At 39.7% G+C, this 19,677-nt stretch overlaps 1 protein-coding gene across 2 annotated transcripts in view; it reads right to left on the minus strand.

Annotated features, from left to right (window-relative positions):
- Nucleotides 1-7,164: 7,164 nt before the first annotated feature.
- The window catches only part of PRKG1 (protein kinase cGMP-dependent 1), a 743,395-nt gene continuing 730,882 nt past the window's right edge, over nucleotides 7,165-19,677 (minus strand). For both annotated transcript variants that reach the window (XM_044420579.1, XM_044420578.1), the window contains exons 14-18: nucleotides 18,941-19,104; nucleotides 15,657-15,779; nucleotides 15,358-15,420; nucleotides 14,417-14,483; nucleotides 7,165-13,344 (exon numbers count right to left, since the gene is read on the minus strand). In XM_044420579.1, the coding sequence (XP_044276514.1) occupies nucleotides 13,246-13,344; nucleotides 14,417-14,483; nucleotides 15,358-15,420; nucleotides 15,657-15,779; nucleotides 18,941-19,104 (516 nt within the window). In that variant the 3' untranslated portion in view covers nucleotides 7,165-13,245. The remainder of the gene's footprint in view (nucleotides 13,345-14,416; nucleotides 14,484-15,357; nucleotides 15,421-15,656; nucleotides 15,780-18,940; nucleotides 19,105-19,677) is intronic.

A 19,677-nucleotide genomic window follows, 5' to 3' on the forward strand; every position in this document is an offset into this window, starting at 1 on the left:
AGTCAAGCTGCTGAGACAGTTCTAACCTCTGCATTTGTTAGCATACAAATTTCTTTCTTGGAACTCTGTGTACTGTGGTGGACTCAGCAGCGTGGTGCTTTGATCAAGATAGTTTGGTCTTCACTGACTGGCTCTTGCTGTTTGTCTTTATCAGGGTCCTGTAGAGTTCTTCCTCCCATTTAAAGAGGAGAGGGAAGGGTTTGAGAAAGGCAATATGGGGAACACACCTCCTCTGGCTGGGAGGAGGTGGGATTTGTTGATTACTACTTGCCCTTACATATTCCTTTGGCCTAATGTCCCACTGTTAGCCTCTAGTGCTGCATTTCTCCCAATCTGAGCCACTGATTTTGCAGAATTGCTACTTCTTCCTTTTCTTTTTAAAACTATTCTATTTCTATCCACTTATTTTGCTTTGCTTTGTTCTGTTGTCTTTGGCAAATTGCTGAGGAAGGTAGCCCTTGCAAGCCAGGATATGTTTGGGATGGGAAGCAGGGTTAGAGTGTAATGGAGGTTGCAGGCAGTGGACAGAATGAATGATAGGGAGGAGATCCCATCACTCTGGTCCAGGATTTCGATGCCTATGAGCCATTCTCTTTTCTTACCCCATTTTTCAGTGTTTCTTAGGCTGGGTACTGCTGTACTGGCCTAGGTGAGGTTAGTTTGGAAATAAGACTCAACTCATCTATGATAGGGTTGCAGATGAGGAAATGTATTCTGAGACCCAGGTAAGTGACCTGTAGACTTGACTGAAGTCTGCCTTCCTGGTTAGGTTGTGCAGCACCAGGCCAGGCTGAACTGCCCGTGGGGAAGAGTGATCTGCAGATCCATAGAAGCTCAGTCTTGGTCACCAGAAAGCCCCTTTACCTTGGGGTGGTTTGCAAGAACTTGTCTTTTCTGTTAGGCTGAAGAAAGAGTTTGGGGCTGCTACTCTACCTGCAGCCTCCCTGACTTAGCTGTCAGAGGTAGTCTCCAATGAGGCTGCGGAGAACCCTGGGAGACTCCAACATCCCTACAGAGCCTGCCTTAACGGGACCAGCTCAGGACTTCATGGGGCACTCTCAGCCCTGCACATGGGCCAGGCATGCCCTTACTTGTCCTTTCTGGGCACGTGGAGGATGGTCTGGATATTGGGTTGCATGTACAGAAATAATCCTATTTTCTTGGTCAAACTACATTTGGGGAATTTGGTCCTACAGTGCTGGTCCTCCCTGTAGTGGAGGGGGATCTGTAGTGGGCTCCAGACCTGTAGATTCAGGTTGATTTGTGTATTCTTTGGGAGATTTTCCAGTAGTCAGAGCTGGTGATTCAAGCCCCTTGTCACTCTGGAAGTACAACAGGCCATCAGCATGGTTATTCCTTGCCACTCTCTTTGGCATTATGGAGTTTGGATGTCTCCCCTGGAGTGTAGATGTCTCCCTGGGTACTCTGGTCAAGCAGACAGATCAGAAGATGGCTGAAAGGTGACATAAGGTTGTCAAACAACTGTAGCTGTTTACTGCTTCATAGAGTAGCAGAGCTGCAAGGGGCAAAGAAGGCCATTGTGTCCAGTCCCCTGCTTGTTGCAGGCCACCAATTTACACCATGTCACTGGCAAGGAAGGCTTAATTTCCTGCTTCCATCCTGCCCTCAAGTAGCCATCCTAATAGCTACTTCTAAGTAGTTATATGGTTTGTGTAATCTACCCCAATTAATTCAACATTACAGACACTTTGTGGGTAAAATCTCCCATCCTCATGCTGACTGGAATGCTGCTATTGATGCAGTGTCTGTTGGGGTGCCCAGTCTTATTCAATTTTGTGGGATCAGGCTTAGTTTCACAAGTTTTCACAAGGATGTATAAAGAAGCTTGCATACAACACATCATATGTTTTCTCTGTCATTTCTCCTGTATAGCTTCTTGTCTTGATTAGCCATACAGGGTTGACTGGATCATTCAGGGGAGAGGTGAATTTATTATGGTGTGATGGTGCGGTCCCTATTGCCTTGAAGGAGGCAGTGGGAACACCATCCTTGAAAAACTCTCTGGATTCAAAGATGGATGCAAATTACTGCTGACCGTGGTCTCTCTCTGGACCTCTTCCATAAGTTTGCAATTGAAGGCACTGTTCTGCAATGGTTGCAGGATAGGTGCCAGAGAATAGCCCTGTGTGATTTGCCTCTGCTCCTTGACAGCTAAACAGTGGGGCACCATAGGGCACTGTCTTCTTCCCAGTGTTCATATATATACGCAGTGCTTTTTTTGTCATAGAACGCACCGGAACGGAGTTCTAGCACCTTTTTTCGGTGGATTTTCCAAGTTTTAAAAGTAACTTTTGAAAATTCGATGTTTTGTCCACGTGGATTTGAATTGCCCTGTCGAGCGCAGCAGGTTGGCAGCAAAATCATTAAAACGGTGCATGCGGGCTGCTTGTGTGTCGAGTCCGATGCATGCGTACTTCGTCCGCACTGGTTGTGATGGCGCTGCTCGGCTTGTGATTGGTCGTGTGGCCACGCGCTGAGTGCTTACTGCAGGTGGCAACCGTTATGTTTTGTTATACAACTGGCGTGTGTGGGTGTGTGTACAGTGACTGACTACGTGTGAAAGATAAATTTCTTTATTTTAAAAAAAGTTGGTGAATTGAAAATCTTTTTTTAATTTTTAGTGTAACCCCACTACACTAATGTGACCCCAAATTTAAAAATGAAAAAAATTGCTAATTACTTCTCAACCACTGGTCCTGCTAATAAAAAGGCCAGAATATTAACAGACACAACGACAGAACACATAGATACTAACAGCAGGGAAAGGGCTCGAGAAGGTTTGTCGGACGAGAATTGGACAAAACTTTGGAATTTACTATGAACATTTGCCTTAAATACAATAAATTAAATTTCGGTTAAGAACTGGGGGAGGATATAAATAAATAAATAACTAAATAAGATTAACAAGATGTGAGTTCCGGCACCTTTTTTCTTACAAAAAAAGCACTGTATATACGAATCCTTTGGAAATAGTCATTAGGAGATTTGGGACAAGGTATCTTGTAATGAATTGAAATGAATTCTAGTTAATCATCCACTGCTCCACCTTACTGTTTCTTATAATTGCTTTAAATTGTTCTTATAGCTGAAATTGTTTTTAATCCTGTATTTTAAATGTGATTTGAAATGATTTTCATTATGGTATGTCAATTTGGTTTTTAAACTGTTTCAAAATTAGATTATATTAAGTGGTATGTAAGCAATAATGAATAAATAACTAGAGTGGAGATCTCCTTCAAACTGTTAAACTAATTTAACAGGCATTTGATCTCCCAGGGAATCCTGGAAATTGTAACTCTGGGCAGGGATTTGGTGCATATCACAGAGAATTCTAAATGTCTTCTAAACCCTAGGATACTTTTGAGAGAAATAATGACAAAGGTCGTAAAACTTGTATGTTTATAATAGAAATGTGCCCTGAGTCTCAGAGGGACGGAATACGGTTAATCTCTGGCATGGAGCTTCCATAGTTTAGGGGTATGCAGTGTTCTTGGGGACATCCCCCTTAGCACCTGCCCCTCCTGAGTTTTAATTTTTTGATCACTTAAAAACACAAAAAAGCAAGATAGTGTTTCATGCTGCACAGTGCCATTTCTGCTTCTAAGAATAACTTTGTCCCCTGCTCTCTGCATGGGTCAAAGGAACATTCTCAGAAGATAAAGAAGTCGAGCAGTTTCCTCCCAGCGCTTCATCCTGAACTGTGAACAGCTGCCCAGAACAAAAGATGAGAAAAGGTTGGCAGAAGCAGTCCAGGAGGGAGATGGGTTGGAGTGGAGAGGAAGGGGCTTCTTCTGTCTTTGGATGTATTTGTCAGGTGGCTTGGTTGTTTATTAGTGTGGTGCATGTATGTATGTTTGTCATCGTTTGTGTGCATACCTGGGCTTTATGTGCCTGTTTCTGTGTATGTTTTGTGTGGGGTGCGGTGTTGGCAGGTATCTTGTCTGCATGCATGTCTGTTCCTCTGTGCATGAGCAGTGCTTTGTTGTACTTTGTGGAGGTGAATATGTGAGTCAGCATTTGTGGCTCCCTCCAAACCTTTGACTTGTCAGTTCCTTGTCCATATTGTTTCCTTCTGTGTAATATTTGTCTTCTGAGAAATGGTTTTTGGAACAGCAGACTATGGATTCAGAAGAGCAGTTTCATGCTTCAAAGCACAGCTTCACTTCTGTCTTTGATTCCTGGATGGGTTACTCTTCCTTTAACCACACCATCTCATATTATGGGCACTGGGTGCTCTGTGGAAGACCAGGTCTGCCATGGTAGCTCTTTGCAGGAATAGCTTGCTTTGGTTGTTTGCTTGCACATGCCTTGTTACACACCTTTTAAGAGCTTTCTTCACCTGTGCTTGCTGCTATGTATAAATACTTGTACCCATGCTGGGCTCCTTGGGCATCATGGTTACTAACCGTGCAAGCAGTGCCTCTTCGAAGGGGTTGTTGTTGTTTGAATGGCTGCTAATCATGGCATGAGAGGTACATGTGTGGATAATACGCCGACCTGCTCTAACCATGAAAGCATGTGGCTGCCATACAAGACATTAGCCTTCTCCGGCCTGGTACCTCCAAGTGTTCTGGGCTCCCAACTTCCAGGATTCCTGATACTTGACCCTGCTGGCTGGAACTGAAGCCCAAAGCATCCTGGAGGACACTAGCCTGGGGAAGGCTCCTATGCTCACTTACTTGAGGGTAAATCTCACTAAACTCAGTGGAGCCTACTTTGGAGTAGAAATACATAGGATTTCACTGAGCTATAATAGGAAAAGCTTGGAAGGAATATTTCTGTTTTTGGTCAAGTCACAAAAAATGACATCATTCTACAGAGTTTTGTGCACCTATTTGGAAGATCAGGCCAAGACCAAAGCCAATAATCCAACCCTTAACTATAAATTATAATAGAAAAATACAGCTGATTGACATACATACTTGTTTGGAGAAATATTTATGGAAAAGAACCCAGTATTTTCATTTCCTTAAGTTGTGAAGGCATCAACTATCTTGTCAGCAATGAATAATGCATTCCCTACAAATAGATATGGCTATACTAATTTTATACTGTAGCTAAAAACTTGACTACAGCTAAGGGTCATCACTGTTCAGTAAGCTTCAAAAAGGATTCTTTGTGGTGTTTGAATGGGAACATGATACTTTTGAAATTTTCATAATGTGAATTGATTTGGATTCATTCACTAAACATTGTAGGGTCTTTCTTCAAAATGTTAAGGTCTTCAATTTCAGATCTAAAGCAGGCATGCCAAATTTCAGATCCCAGTCTAATGAGACCATGTGAAAGTTCAAAATCTGAAGCTGGTAGAAGGCCCTTGAAATAGTATTTGGGGATTTCTGCTTCATGTAGACTCTGATGGAGAAACGGCAGAGAACCTCTCCCCTCACCGCTCAACAATGTGCAACTGATCTATTCCTTTATAGGGGCAATGTGGAAAATAATAATTAACCAGTTATTACCAAGGCCTTGCTTCTGTGTCTCTTTTGAAATAGCGAAAGGGTATGAAGAGACTCCTGAGGAAATGATGAAGGGCCATAGTTACTGGGCTTTATTGCCCTCGATAAAGTCACAGTCTGTCCACATGCACTTTCAAGTCAATAGCAAACATGGGATTTTAATCCCATACTGACCTCAGACCATTCTGTCATGCACTAGTTTGATATACGTCAGAAGCTTTTCCTTGCAGAGTTCAGCATCCACACATGACCTGTTTGACCCGTGACAGCACATTTTGGACTTGGCACAGGCTGGCTGGAAACCAGTTGCTCAGTAGCTCGGAAGATTGGGTGGTGTGGACCTTTGAGTCTGCAGAAAGGAATGGTACCCTGCTAGCATGTATGGGTGAAGGAAAGGAAAGAGCATCCAATCAGTTGTTGCCTCTGAAACATGCATTTGGAGCATCATTCAGTGACTGTTTTCTCTCCAGCCCAATCCCAAAGTGTATTAACTCAGAAGTCCCTCTAAGATCAATTGGTCTTAGTCATAGGTATGTGTACATAGGATTGCAGCCATGGAATCAGAGCCAGTGCAGAGACAGAACACGTCAGCCCATGAAATCAGTAGATTTCCAGATCATATGTCCCCTCCTGGAATCTTTAAAGGCTAGAACAGCCACCTAATCTATAAGGAGGGATGGGGTATCACAGTGGCACTGAGATAAATGTATTCATAGCTGGGGGGGTTCTATCAGACCTTAATTTCCCTTGCACTGAGCCATGTTGCTTAATTCATTCTGATTCCTTTGAATAGTTTCTCAATATTCCCAGAGAGTGCAGGCAATTTATTTTACTGATTTCCTTCACTGAGGGGAGATAAAAATATCATTAAGCTTATCAACCTCATGAAAATGGTTTTGAAGGGAGAAAGAGTCAAACAATAAAAACCCACAAAATTGTACCAGAACCCACTTCATAAAAGCGGTACAGATTATAAATATTAATTTCCCTCAAGAGCTGGGTGTTTATTTCATAAACACAATCCTTTAATTACAGAACAGTAATAACTGACCACCTACATGCAGGATTGTTGTGGGGGAGATACTGTCAGGCCTTGCAAGGAATGAATGACCAGATAAAGCAAAAAAAAATAGGTGGAAATGGAAAACAATTATAGTGTTATAAATTCAAGGAAGTGTGTCGTTTCAGTAGTTGTGTAATGATAGAACTGCTACATTATGTCTTGAGTTTTATATTTCTAGAGGGGCTGTTTTTCAGAGGAAAAGGGATATAAATAGCATCAGAATGATTTGAGATTGCATCTTTTCCTCACACAAACATGCAGATAGATGGCCGATCCTTATTCTTTATGCGTCTTTAAATTCTGTTTTGGTGGATTTTTCTTTCATTACTTCATGGCATAAATTGTACTCTCGGTGCTACTTTTAGAGCATCATCTAGCAGTTAATGCTGCCCATTGATTGATACAGGATGGGCTGCCTATTCCCTTCGAACTTGCTCAGGGTTAAGACCCCTGAGGCGCTGCTCCAGATCAGAAGAACACAAGAAAAGGTGTGCTGGCACCAGATATCCAGGATTCTTGTCCTACCATGCAGAAAGAAGGGGCGGAGTGGTCAACAAGCAAGTACTGAAGTTCCTGTTCAGATGACGGTGCCCCAGAAAATGGGATGTAAGGCAACAACAGTTCAAAAGTATGTTTTTTAATTCCAACTCTATAAAGTATACAACAGGCACTCGGCAATAACAGCTGCAGGGAAAATACAGAGCAAAACAAAAGCAGTTAATTTATGGTAAAAAGTTTTTTTTTCAGTCTACATCAAAAGAGTGCAAGTGGTCAATGACCATTTGATGAAAGTATATCTTGGACAAACAAAACTAAATCCTCTTTTTCATGTAGAATCCGTAGTAAGAAGAAAATCAAAGGAAAAAGAGTCATTAAAATTATAAAGAAAACTACCAGTGTAAAAACAGCATACATTGGAATAAGTACGGTAATAGGCAACTCTGAATCGATTTTGCTTTGCTATCAAAGCCTGAAACATCAAGGTCTCAGTGTTGTGGAGTGGACTGTTCACAGAGGAAGAGGACTAAAAACACACTTTCAGTGTTTAGCTTTCTTGGTGTATTACTGAGAGTTTGTCTCAGAAATGGTTTGCATATACAAGAACGCATAGGGTTGGATCCAGACATAGATCCACTGAAAACCATGGGACCTGACTAACTGAAGTCTCCTTGATCTTATTGGGTCTGCTGTGGGAATGACTAAGTCTGGATTCAGCCCATAGAAAGCACTGGTCCTGTTTTGTTCAGTGGTGCAACAAAATTCACTCCTTTTGCAGTCATTGGTTTCACAATGAGAAGACAATGTGTTTTGTTTGGTGTCAATTTTACAGTAAATCTGCTAATCCTTGGTCTGATTGGAGCATTTTTGCAATGGAATCTATTATAAAATGTGATATGTTAGAACTTTTACTGCACTACAGTTTTAAAATTTGCACAGCTTAGCAAAACAGGAATACCTGTATACAGACTGATAGTATGTCATATATTAATTTGACCTGCACATACATTTATACATTTCACAGAAATGACGCTGTATCTCATTAACAGATACACAGCTCTGGTACATTTATAACAGAAATAAGAGAACAACTTCATCATTTCTGTAATCATCAATATTATATAATAAAGGCTTATAAACTGTTAGCCGAAAGAACTGTAAAACGCAGCAAGCTAAGAAAGGACAACATTTTGAGGTGTGTTTGTCTTTGTCATGCAGCATAACACCAAATTTGTATTTTTTTAATAGGATGCCATAAATTTAAGGCACTTGCAACAATGCCGAATAACTAGATGATGATCTAAACTATGGGACAGATGGACAACAGTACAGTTGACATAAGTTTCAGTAATACTGACAGTTATGACATTAATTCAAGTCTACGTTGATCTAAAACATTACCTTACAAATAAGAAAATGAATAATAATGAAGTTCTAAAGAAAAATCTATATGTGTACCACAAAATATCAACACGAAATAATATCTATTTACATAAATATTTGCTTGTGGTCCTATTATTAAATAATTTTTGTGGATAATGCAGTACTGTAATAAGCTACAGCTTACCGGTACCTTTAGAACCCAGTTCTAGCAAATGTGTCTTAAATATGACAGCAAGTTTGTTTTGATAAAGATGTACCATTGTCCCATTTAGTAAAGGGATACTGAAGTCCTAATCCAAACACATTATTAGGGAGTAAACTGTGCAGAAATGAATGGGTCTTACTCATGAGCAAGTTCATCTGAAGGCTGCGGCCATAAATAATAAGCAAGTCCACATGCTACTTTTGCCAGGCAGATTCTTCCTAAAGTGGCTATGGCAAGCTTCCTGTCCCCAGCAGCCCATTGCCTGGATTAGGACCACTGTGACCACTAATGGTCACAATGGTTCCATGGAAACTTGCAGCTGAGGATAGAAAAATTACGATAGGATGCCATTGTTGGGGTAATTTGCATGGAGAGAGTACCATATGGACCAGTTGTATGAGACAGTACATTGAAACATGAATGTGTGTGCATGATTATATATATTTATTTATATATGTAAATAAAATATATTACTTATAAATGCAGGGCTTACTAATATACATATGCTAGTTTAAGTTATTTAAAATACATTTGATAAAGAAGCAAATGTGTCATATGATAAAATAAATTTGTATTAAGTGCACACCACACCAATTATATATTATTGGGTGTGGCTCAAGGACAAACAGAAGGAATCAAGCATAATTCATACCAAGCTCACTTTGAAACTTTCTTGCATAAATATTTTTCAGTTTTTGGGTTTGACTATTCTCCAGCAGGGGGCTTTGGAATGACCTAGCATTAGCAAAAATGATTTTGACTGGAGATAGCATGTTCTCATGTTCAGAACCAAGAAAAGCTAACTACTCAAAATGAACAAGAGTACTACTTTAGCTCAGAGTAGGCACATAATTTGTTAGAGGTGGGGCATGGGAAGTGCTTTGTGAAAGTGATTCCAGCTTTAATGCAGAAACAAAGTAACTAGGAGAATATGATATTGTTTTAGCCCTAGTATCAATTTAAGACAGTATTTAACTGTTTAGAATTACCAGTGCTTTGGATTTGTTGTCTACAAGTAACTGCCAGGAGCAGCTAATCCTGTTCCTGCAGGGCTTGTGTTCTCTCTTACTGAGTTATAATCTAAAAAGTGTGAAATGTGACTATACTTTTTAGAAGCCTGAATCTGAGGAAGCTCCCTGTTTTAGAAAGCTATTGATATATTCACTTGTTGGACAGTGCTGTCTGGCAATGTTCAAGTTTTGAGCACTCACATATGTAAGAAAGCTTACCTCACATAGGAAGAAAAGGTAAATGGAATAACCAACATTTAAAGAGGATCCAGTTCTATAGTTTGGGTAAAGGGTGATATCAAAGTAAAATTTTTGGTTAATTTTAATTTTAATCAAGAAAAATCTAGGTCCTAAATTTTCTCTAGATTGAAAAGTGAAAGGAAGCATCTCTCACAATCAGTTTATAAAGAGAAGGTCAAGATTTAATATTCCCCATCAAAACCCATAGTGCTATCAGGGGTTGTCTAAATTTTGACTAAGAGAAGTTCCATGATCATTTCCAAATGTGGATTGTAATAATTTCTGGTGTTCAGTGAAGTTGTTGTACCAGTGGCCTGATAATTTTGGCTCAAGCAGCTTCAGTGCTTTATTCTTGCTTCAGTTTTATTGTATTTATTCTTGCTACACTTTCATTTTTAACTGTGATGCTTGTATAATTTTTCATGCATTTTCTGTGCAATTTTGGAAAAGCTAGTGATACATTTTAATAAGCAAATAATGTGTACCCCTCAAGTCCCAGGGCAGCTCAGTGCTTAGGAAATGGAACATATCTAAGTTTCCTCTGCAGTCCAAGAAAGCTTGTCTAGTTCTTGCTTATGCCACTTTTAGCCAGAGCAGCCCTAAACAGCTCATAAGAAGCTGTGCAAAGAGAAGCGAATTTGTGAGGTATGGGGAAGACCTGTCATATTGCAGTGGTGTAAGCCTTGGAAGCTCTGAAACACTCGGGTGCGGCTGCTACGTTTTGCTCTGTGGTCACCAGCAGAAGGATTCTTATACCTGATTCTATGTATTGGAAGCAGAGTGCTATTTCCTAGCGTTAGGCTTTGATGTTGTATATGATCACCAACACTCCTGGTTTATTTCATCGTAACTGTAACTGGTAGATGTCTCCAAAAAAGGTAGGCATTCTTTTTTTAAGGTCAAATATATTGGTATTTTTTTAAAATCAGGAATGATATTTAAATGGGACTATATGTTTATTCTAATATATACCAGTACCCAGCATTAATTTTTGTATCAAATGTGGGGGAATGCAAGGAAGGCCATAAATCTTTATTTGTTCTTAAAACTCACTGGTTGCCCTTTAAAGCAAAAGCCTGCTTTAATTGGACAATTGAAAATATTGATCTGAACACCTGTTAAGTTGTAAGAAACCCAGATTTTGGGATTTTTGTGGAACTTTTTTTTTCTTACTGAGCTAGTCTACAAACAACTCTACTGGGGAAAAAACACTGCCATATCAACCATTGTACTTCATTCTCTAAATAATATAATTCTGAAATGTTTTAGGCCATGAACAAAGTCTGAATGCTATGCTACAAACTGGGTTTGACCCAACATGAAGCTGTAGTCCAATACATGCTTCCTCGGAATTAACCTGACAGAAAAAATGGGTCTTCTGAGTAATCATGCATAGGATTGCCCTGTTTGTTTGCTGAAGTCCATGGGAGCAGTTAATCATATGGATTTCAAAGGAGAACAATCCTATCCATGTCTACCCCATTTAATTCAAAGGGATCCTCAGGACAATGGCATGGGATTACAGCACATGTGCAGCCAATTGTGGAACCAGGGGTTGCCCCAGACTTTGGAAAGGACAAAGCAAATAGCTGGGCTGGTCTGAGGATAAGGGAGACAGAATAGAGGGGCAAAGGACTTGGAGAAGCTAATTCAAGTCATTCATTAAATTAAAGGAAGGAGTAGGCTGTGAGACAGTGGAGATACTTGGAAGGAAGTGAAGGGTGTCAGTGCTTGGGTTGTTAGGGTCATTTTCTGCAGAATTTCAGATGTGATGGCGTTCTGGAAATGCATGCTGCTAGAGATTTTTACTGAGCTGATTAAAAATCATATATGCAAGGCTGCTTTAAAGGTTGAAATATTTTGTATGAAGATGAATGCGTATTAGAAATACGAAGATGCTGTTATCATGCAAACCCATTGGAAACTTCACCAATATCACTATCATTGCTTTCATTTTAGAATCTATTCCTGTCCATAAGAGTGCCACTGATATATCATGGGCAGGGTGTATGATTCACCCAAAGTGTGTGTGTTTGATTCTGCCTTTGAAACATGTGGGATTTGGAAGTGCTCCATTTCAGCTGCATTGTACCTCACATTTTTTAGAGTGACTGATAAGAGTTAGGGTTCTATTATTATGCTCCACAGGGAGAAATGAGACCTAACTTTTGAAACAACTAATCCAATATAGCCAAATCGCAGAGGATTAAAAGATACGCAGAAGAGAAAAACAAGATGGCAGTGCTGCAGAGGAGCAGCAGAAGTGTGTGTGTTGCATGTGTTTCTGTCTTGTTCATGTGTGTATGTGTTGACAGTCATTATTCTTGCTACATTTTTCCTCCCTGAAAAATGATTGTGAATGTTTGGTTATTTCACAGATGAAAAATGTACATAGCACCTAAACAGTATGCAGCGGGTCCTCCATGTTCCCTCATTGGGCTCTAAAAGGTAAATGTTATTTTAAAGTCAGTTTTATTATACCAGCTGCGTGCTGTCAATTCCTTACTAGGACCTTTTGATAAGCATGTTTTTCTTTTTATAGTATAGTTATTATAATATATATGTATATGTAAAATGAGTACTTTATGAATAATGTTCTACATGCTTTTATGTTGCTGTACCAAAAAATCCAATGTTGGATATACCATCTTGTCAGACACATGTGAGGACCAACGGGCCCACACTCGTTTTAACAATTCAGCCGAAAGTGTAGCTGTTGTGCTTCTGTTATCAGTTGAGGGGAAAAGCACACCAGAAATAAAAAATGGGCAAAGGGAACATTCATTCTTGTCATGAGTACTGCTTGAAAAGAAAGACAACTGATAGCACTGCATTGACATGAGCTCCTTGGCCAATAGCTTTGCGATCTTCCATGGGTGTATACACCAGCCTCCTTTAAGAGGCTCAGTACACTCATTTTGCAGGCTGGGCATACCCCGGATTCTATACCATAGATTCTACAGTGTAGAATACTCTACAGTACTTAACATTTCAGGACAGAACCAGCAATACAGAAAACGATCTTGGAGCTAGAATTATGTGCATCTTATTCTATCAACTTTAAAATTACACCTGGAGCATCGCAAGTTCATGACAGTGATAGAAAACACATTTAATTACCAGTGAAAAAGGCTTTGCTTCAGGACCACCATGTCAACTGCTATGTCAAGTTCAAACAGAAAAATGTGAAGAGCACTATTGTCATCTAAGCAAGAAGTTCTAATGCCACTGTAGTTACTGTAGCAGCATCAATCAAGGCATCATGGTGACCCCGAGCACTGATCCTTCCCCATTCCTTCAGGTCTGCTGGCAGCCATGTCTCAGGAAGCTGTCTTCAGCAAGGCAGAAGCAGGCAAGAGAAATACATTAAAAGTCTATGTCCCATCCTGAGTTGTCATCAGGAGGTGGTTCATCGTTGTCCTCAGGGAAGCTATCAAAATTGCTTGTATCTGTTGGAGATGCAACCTGTCAAGCGAATAAATAAATAAATAAATAAATAAATAAATAACTGGTACTGTTTGGGTCAGTTGAGCTCCAAAAGGAGGCTTCCATATGTGGTGGAGAAGTAAGAAAGCAGCAGGACTCTAGAAGCTAGTGATCAGAATAATAAATACCTTCTTCACTTAAGTCTTCAGTCAGATCCAATGCTGTGTTTATTGAATTATGTGGAACAGTAGTTACACTGGATGAAAAGGGGCCATTCTGTATAGCATTGCACTTTGAATAATAAGGTTTGCAAGAACATGGAACAGCAATGAAAACCCAGTAAAAACTCCAGAATGAGATCAATGCAAACATATACCTTAGCATTAGAGAACTGGAAGTCAGTGATGGAGTACATTAAAAATGAGCTAAGTATAAATAGTGAGAGATATTGATAATAGTTTTATGAATGTGTAAGATCTGTATTTAAAATCTTCCTATTTTTATTAGATTAATGGAAAATTGTTTTCCCTTGTGTATCATCTCTGTTAATAAATTGTATGTTTAAATGTGTTTGGGTGTAGGTTTTTTTTAAAAGAGAGAATAGTCAGCAGTGTTGAATTTTAAATCACAGCTGTGAGTTGGCTAAAGGCAAGCATTTTGGGGTGAAGGGGATCTCTAAAAAGGATTGAGTTTTCTCCCTTTCAGAAGTGCCTGTCTCTAGTTAGGCTGTGATTGTATATTTGTAAATAAAGCAGAGTGCAAAGACAGTTTAAGGCTCCAGCATTCTTTTAGCAAAAGAAACTAAACCTAGGAATGGTGCCCCTGGAATGTTTCCCATTGACGGAATGGAAAGAGAGTCACAGTTGGTACTAAAGGAGAGAGAAAGGAACCTAGCATTTACAACCTCTCCCCCAGTTTATAATTTCTAAATAAATGTCAAGGTTCTCCACTTATGAATTCATTGGCTATGTATAACTTACTATTTGTTTTAGGAAATTACATCATTTATGAATGGCTTTCTAGTGAGAGTCTCTGGCAGCATCTCTGTTCTCCATTTCAGTCCCTATATCTGGCATTCATGAACAAAGAACAAAAGAAAAGGTATACTCACACTTGGAATTATTGGAGGTGTCAAAGTACCTTTTCTTAAACCTTCCCAATTAAAGCCTTCAAACCACCTAAAGGTAAGAAAAGACAAAGAAGAGAGATGGTTCAGGGAGCGTTGCTGCTGGATCAGACAGCTTGGTTCAACAAAGCGCTTGAAGTGTGGTGATATGCAGTCAGTACATTTTAAGTTCTGAGAGGGTGGAAAGCGCTATATAAAATAGCAAAGTGGCATAGCTTTGAAAAAGTGGACTTATATCAAGCTAGCAGGGAAGGTATCAAGGAGACGGGGTGGGAGGAAGGGAGGGGGAATGTTACGGAGAGATCTAACAGAGCAAGAGAAAAAGTTGGGTGACTACAAATATGGGAACGGCATGGAAGATGGTGATAGAAGTATGACTATGCAAGAAGTGGCACATTTTATGGAGTTTCTCATCAGAGGAGATCAAGGCCCTGGATGGCCAAGCATCCTGAATGTTATCTTTCAATACATTTAATATCTTGACTTGGTGCACACTAAAGGGCACAGGACTTCTATCCAGAAGAACAACCTTTGCTTTTACAAGAAACACTTTCATGTAGAGAATATGAATTGCTTGAAAGCAATGTGTAGGGTTAGACTCCGAATGTATATAAACTGATTTAAATTCTAAGCAGTTCCTTTCTTTTATGCTTTTATTCCAAACATAAGATAAACATGTTCTAATTCTTTTGTTGAAATAAAGCCCAAATACTTAATTTGCATATATTCTTTCCCTGTTACTTTTGCTTCCTTCACTTTTCCTTCCTCCTTTAGATTATAAGTTCCTTGGGGAAGAGTCTTACTGTTACTTATATCATCTATAAAATGCATTGATGGTGCCATATTATTAATACTATACTTACTAATAATATACTTAATAATTCTTCTGATTAAATAATAATTCTTTCTCTCTGAAGCATACTTACTTGTGCTTTTGAATATCCTTGACTCCATTTTTCAAGTTACCTAATCTTTCTGATGGGTTGTCCCTGTAAAAATAAAATAAGGGAATGTTGAAAAGTAATACCTTTCTTTTCTAATGTATTTGCTTAAAGAATATTTTTGGACTCTGTTTTTGTTCCACTCAACCCCCTCCCCCCCCACCACACTGGCTAGCAATCAGAACAATAAAAACAGCAGGAACAACAAAGACCATGTGAAATAAAGCAATTGTGAGAAACATACTCCCTTCTTGACAAAACTACAAATCATTTTAAGGGTTTACCTGCATAGTTTTTTAATTAGGTTAGCAGCATTTTTGGCAATCTTCTTTGGAAATTCAATCATGTCAATCCCCCTTAATATGATGTTGTATGTTTTCATGGGGTCTGGGCCTGAGAAAGGAGGACTAAATAAAAGGAAAATGCCCAAGGTTAAAATCTGTGTTAAAATGTTATCACATATATTCTTTCAAATTGAAATCTGAGCAAAATGTGTCACATTCCTGAGAGAGTTTATTGTTATTTTTTCAGACTGTACGGATCCGAATAACTTTAGCCGAGTTGGTTGGACAAAGTTTTTCCAAGGTGATGTTGATCTGTGTTTCATGGACACTTGAACAAACAGGGACACTTGAACAAACACAAATTCCTTCACAGCATCAAGGAGAGTAGTACAATGAATTGAAATCGGTAGGGGGCTTTCTAATTTACTGCCGAAACAGTCATGATGTGAGTGCTTCCCAAATGGATGCCCCTTGAGCCGGTTTGGACTTGGATTTGCACGGCCAGGATTCAGAGGTAGAGCCATACTTCACATTTGGTCAGTCCCTCCCACCTCAAAATAAGGCTGGGAATAATCCCATTTAAATGTCTGCTGACGCTCTGCCAGTCTAGATAAACCAATGGGTTTTGACTCAGTTTAAGGCAGCTTCCAATGTTCTGTTCCCATCCATCCCAGCCAGCATGGACACAAGAGCTGAGAACTCTGATTTGGAATATTTGAAAAGAACTTTGTTGGGGAAATCCAATATGAAATACAGAATAATGCACCACCATCTTATACAAAGGATTTTTGCAAGCGCTATTTGTTATGCTGAATAACCTGTTTCCACATTCAAAGGAAACCACATGGCAAACTTTCTCATCTTAAGATGTAGTAGCAGAAGTTCAAATACTATGATCAGAATCAGATCTTGCCTACTGCTTGACTCTGTATCATTCAAGGCCTGGAAAGAACTAGTGAGGCAGGCTTTCATATGCCTTTAAGAGAGAAGTTAAAAGAGGCGCAGTGGAATTATAAGGCAGCAGTTTCAATCATGTGTTAAGCATATGACAGAGGAATTGCATTCTGCCAGAAACTGTGGGTAGTAGGGTGCTATGGCTGATATTTAGAAAATAACAAATTGATCTGAAACTTGCCCGGGGAGGAAAGGTAAACTTTGAGAATGGTTCATGATACTGCTGAGATAGACAGGTTATGATATGGCTCATTTATTGGCGTTGGACATCTGAGAAGTGACTTCCATCAGTCTGGCAGATCCCCCCCCCCCCCCGGCCATAGACTTTTCCATAGATTTTTTTCCCCTCTCACATCTGCTGGGGTCAGATGTGCCAGTTGATTTCTCCATTCATGCTGCATCTTTTGGGAAAAAGCTTTATTTGGTTTTTTGCAGTTTATTTCCCAGATATATACACTGCTCCATATTCCAGTATGGAGAATTTGGAGCATGAATCAGTAAAAGAATAAACAAAAGAGTACAACAATGTGTTAAAATGATGATCAGTAAGCTTAAGTGCAATGTTTATAGTGTGTTAACACTATACAAAGACTTAATAGCTTTTGTGGGAAATGCCGCAGTTTGGGGGGCATGTTATCCTGTGGGGGCCTGTATGGTGGCTCACCGCAAAGTCCTCAGGAAGGGCCAGTGCTGTGTAGCAGCATCTCAGAATGAGGACCTTGGGGATGTTGCTCCCAGGGCTCAGTTGAAGTGGGTCATGGTGCTACAGCTCATCTGGTACCTCCAGCAAGAGCAGATACAGAAACTGGCAGTATGGAGGACAGATGATTAAGTTGATATGTGTGAGAGAAGAAAGGGGCAAAATGACAAGGGATAATATTTGAGAGGCACGATTTCAGGTTTAGCTAAATTGCACCAAGCCCATCAGAAAACCCCTCTTAGCTTTTTGGCAGGGTGCGTTTACACGTAAAATATAAGTTCCATAATATGGAAGCCCTGAAGCCTAGATAGTAGAACCCCCATGTTTGGGAGCAGCCTACTTCTGAATAACATTAGGTGGGCTACATATAGAAGCCCCCCTGCCCCCAAACAGCCTTCTTTCATGTGTTCCCTTGACATCTGAGATAATCAGTTATACCATTTAAAAGAAGAATGTTGAAGCACTTGGATATATTTGCCCAGACAGTCAGTGTACATACACAATCAAGATCTACTGACCATAGCCACCCATGAAAAGGTGTACTACACCAAATTGCTGAAAGAATTAATTATTATTACTTCCAATTAATATGGGGAACTGTTATTCAATTGGATGCATACTAATATGATCCACCATAAAACCACTTCAGATTCTCAAACAGGTGTGCCCTAAGAAAACCTCTTAGGACACGATCCTATGTGGCTGCCGATTAGTTTGTGCATACCAAAGGTCGCAGGCATCCAGTCAAACATGGGGTGAGGATTTTCTCCCTGCTTTGCTCACACTCAAAAACATTTAGATGGTAGATTTTGGGTGTCTAAATGTTTCCTCCTCACATGGAGGAGAGACTGAGACACTGCCTGGATTTGTAGACGCCAAAGTTGCCTTGCCCCTCCCACAGACACACACACACACACACACACCTATGCTGAAGATGGTCTTCTGTCTTTGTGCCATCAGCTGGCATTGAAAGAATTGTGCTAACTAAAAGGATGGAGTGGGGGCCTTTGGAAAGGAGAGTCTCTGCTGGGACCTTGGTAGGTTTTTCCAAGATCCACTAATCAGTTATAGGATTGAATTTTATTTTTTTTTAATTGTACCAGGTATACCATTTTTGCTTAAGGGGTTTCAGTGTTCATGCATGTCCCAGATTCCCAGGAAAGGGCCACACCCCATAACTGGCATGCTATTTAAGCAATAAGGACATAGTATTACATCTTAGCTAGTGGCTATATTTAGTTCCATCTTTCCCCCATGCAGTGGCTACCACATATTGAATCCAAGAATTTTGCATGCCACTATGAACACATGGTTTGGTGTGGCTGCAGATGTATGCAGATTGACTTTTCATGCAGTGTTCAATATACAAAAATGCCAGAAACTGAGAATTTAAATTTGCTGTTTTATCTCTTGGTTGTGCAGGCTGGCTACTCCAAACTGTTTGTTCATTAGAATGCTAATGTGAGCCAGTGCAAAATAATAATCATCAGTGTCAGCCATAAGTGTATAGACTTTTTTTTGGCAAATGCCAGCTCTGAATTTCAGTACTCCTAATCAAAGTGACAAAGGCAGAAATATTCTCTAATTTGCTGGTCTATTTTTATCAGTAGCTCCAGTTCAATGCCCATACCTGCCAGTCAAGAGCTCATACATTAAGATTCCCAGTGACCAGTAGTCTGCTGAAATGTCATGACCTTTGTTCAGGATGATCTCTGGGGCTACGTACTCTGGAGTTCCACAAAAAGTCCATGTTTTCTTTCCAAATCCTATTTTTTTTGCAAAGCCAAAATCGACCTGTGAAAGAAGGTTCACATACCCATCAAGGAAGAAAAAATAAAGAGCAAGTATGCAGGCACAATGGCTTCAAGAGATGGTGATGTTTGTTTAGAATGAACCACTTCAGAAGGAAAATTTTCATGGGAAAAATCCTCAGAGTAATAATGTTGATTGTCATATTGGGCTGTTACAGGAAAAAAAAGTAGACTGGTACAGGAACATATTTTCAGATTTACGATTTTTAAAATAAATAAAAATTGCATCAGGTAAGGTAATAATGATCTAAAAATTACCTAGGTTTATAGGTGGTCAGTAATTACTCGAATTATCAATTATATTTCATTTGCATTTATCTTATTTAAATCATATAAATAAAGTAGTTTTCTCATGGCTTCCAGTGTTCAAAGCCCAAGAAGGGGCACAGATGTGCAGAGCATATTTCATGTGTGCTAGAATGTGACCTAATTTGACATTCAGACCTTATGTTAAACTGCTCTCATTGAGGACCACCATAATGCCAACATGGTATATGGTGACTTAGATTTTTAAACAGAGTTAAGGATTTGTCGCTTCTTGTCCTTCTCACATTCC

The sequence above is a fragment of the Varanus komodoensis genome, unplaced genomic scaffold, assembly GCF_004798865.1.
Source record: "Varanus komodoensis strain SLA01 unplaced genomic scaffold, ASM479886v1 scaffold11, whole genome shotgun sequence".
Classification (NCBI taxonomy): Eukaryota; Metazoa; Chordata; class Lepidosauria; order Squamata; family Varanidae; genus Varanus; species Varanus komodoensis.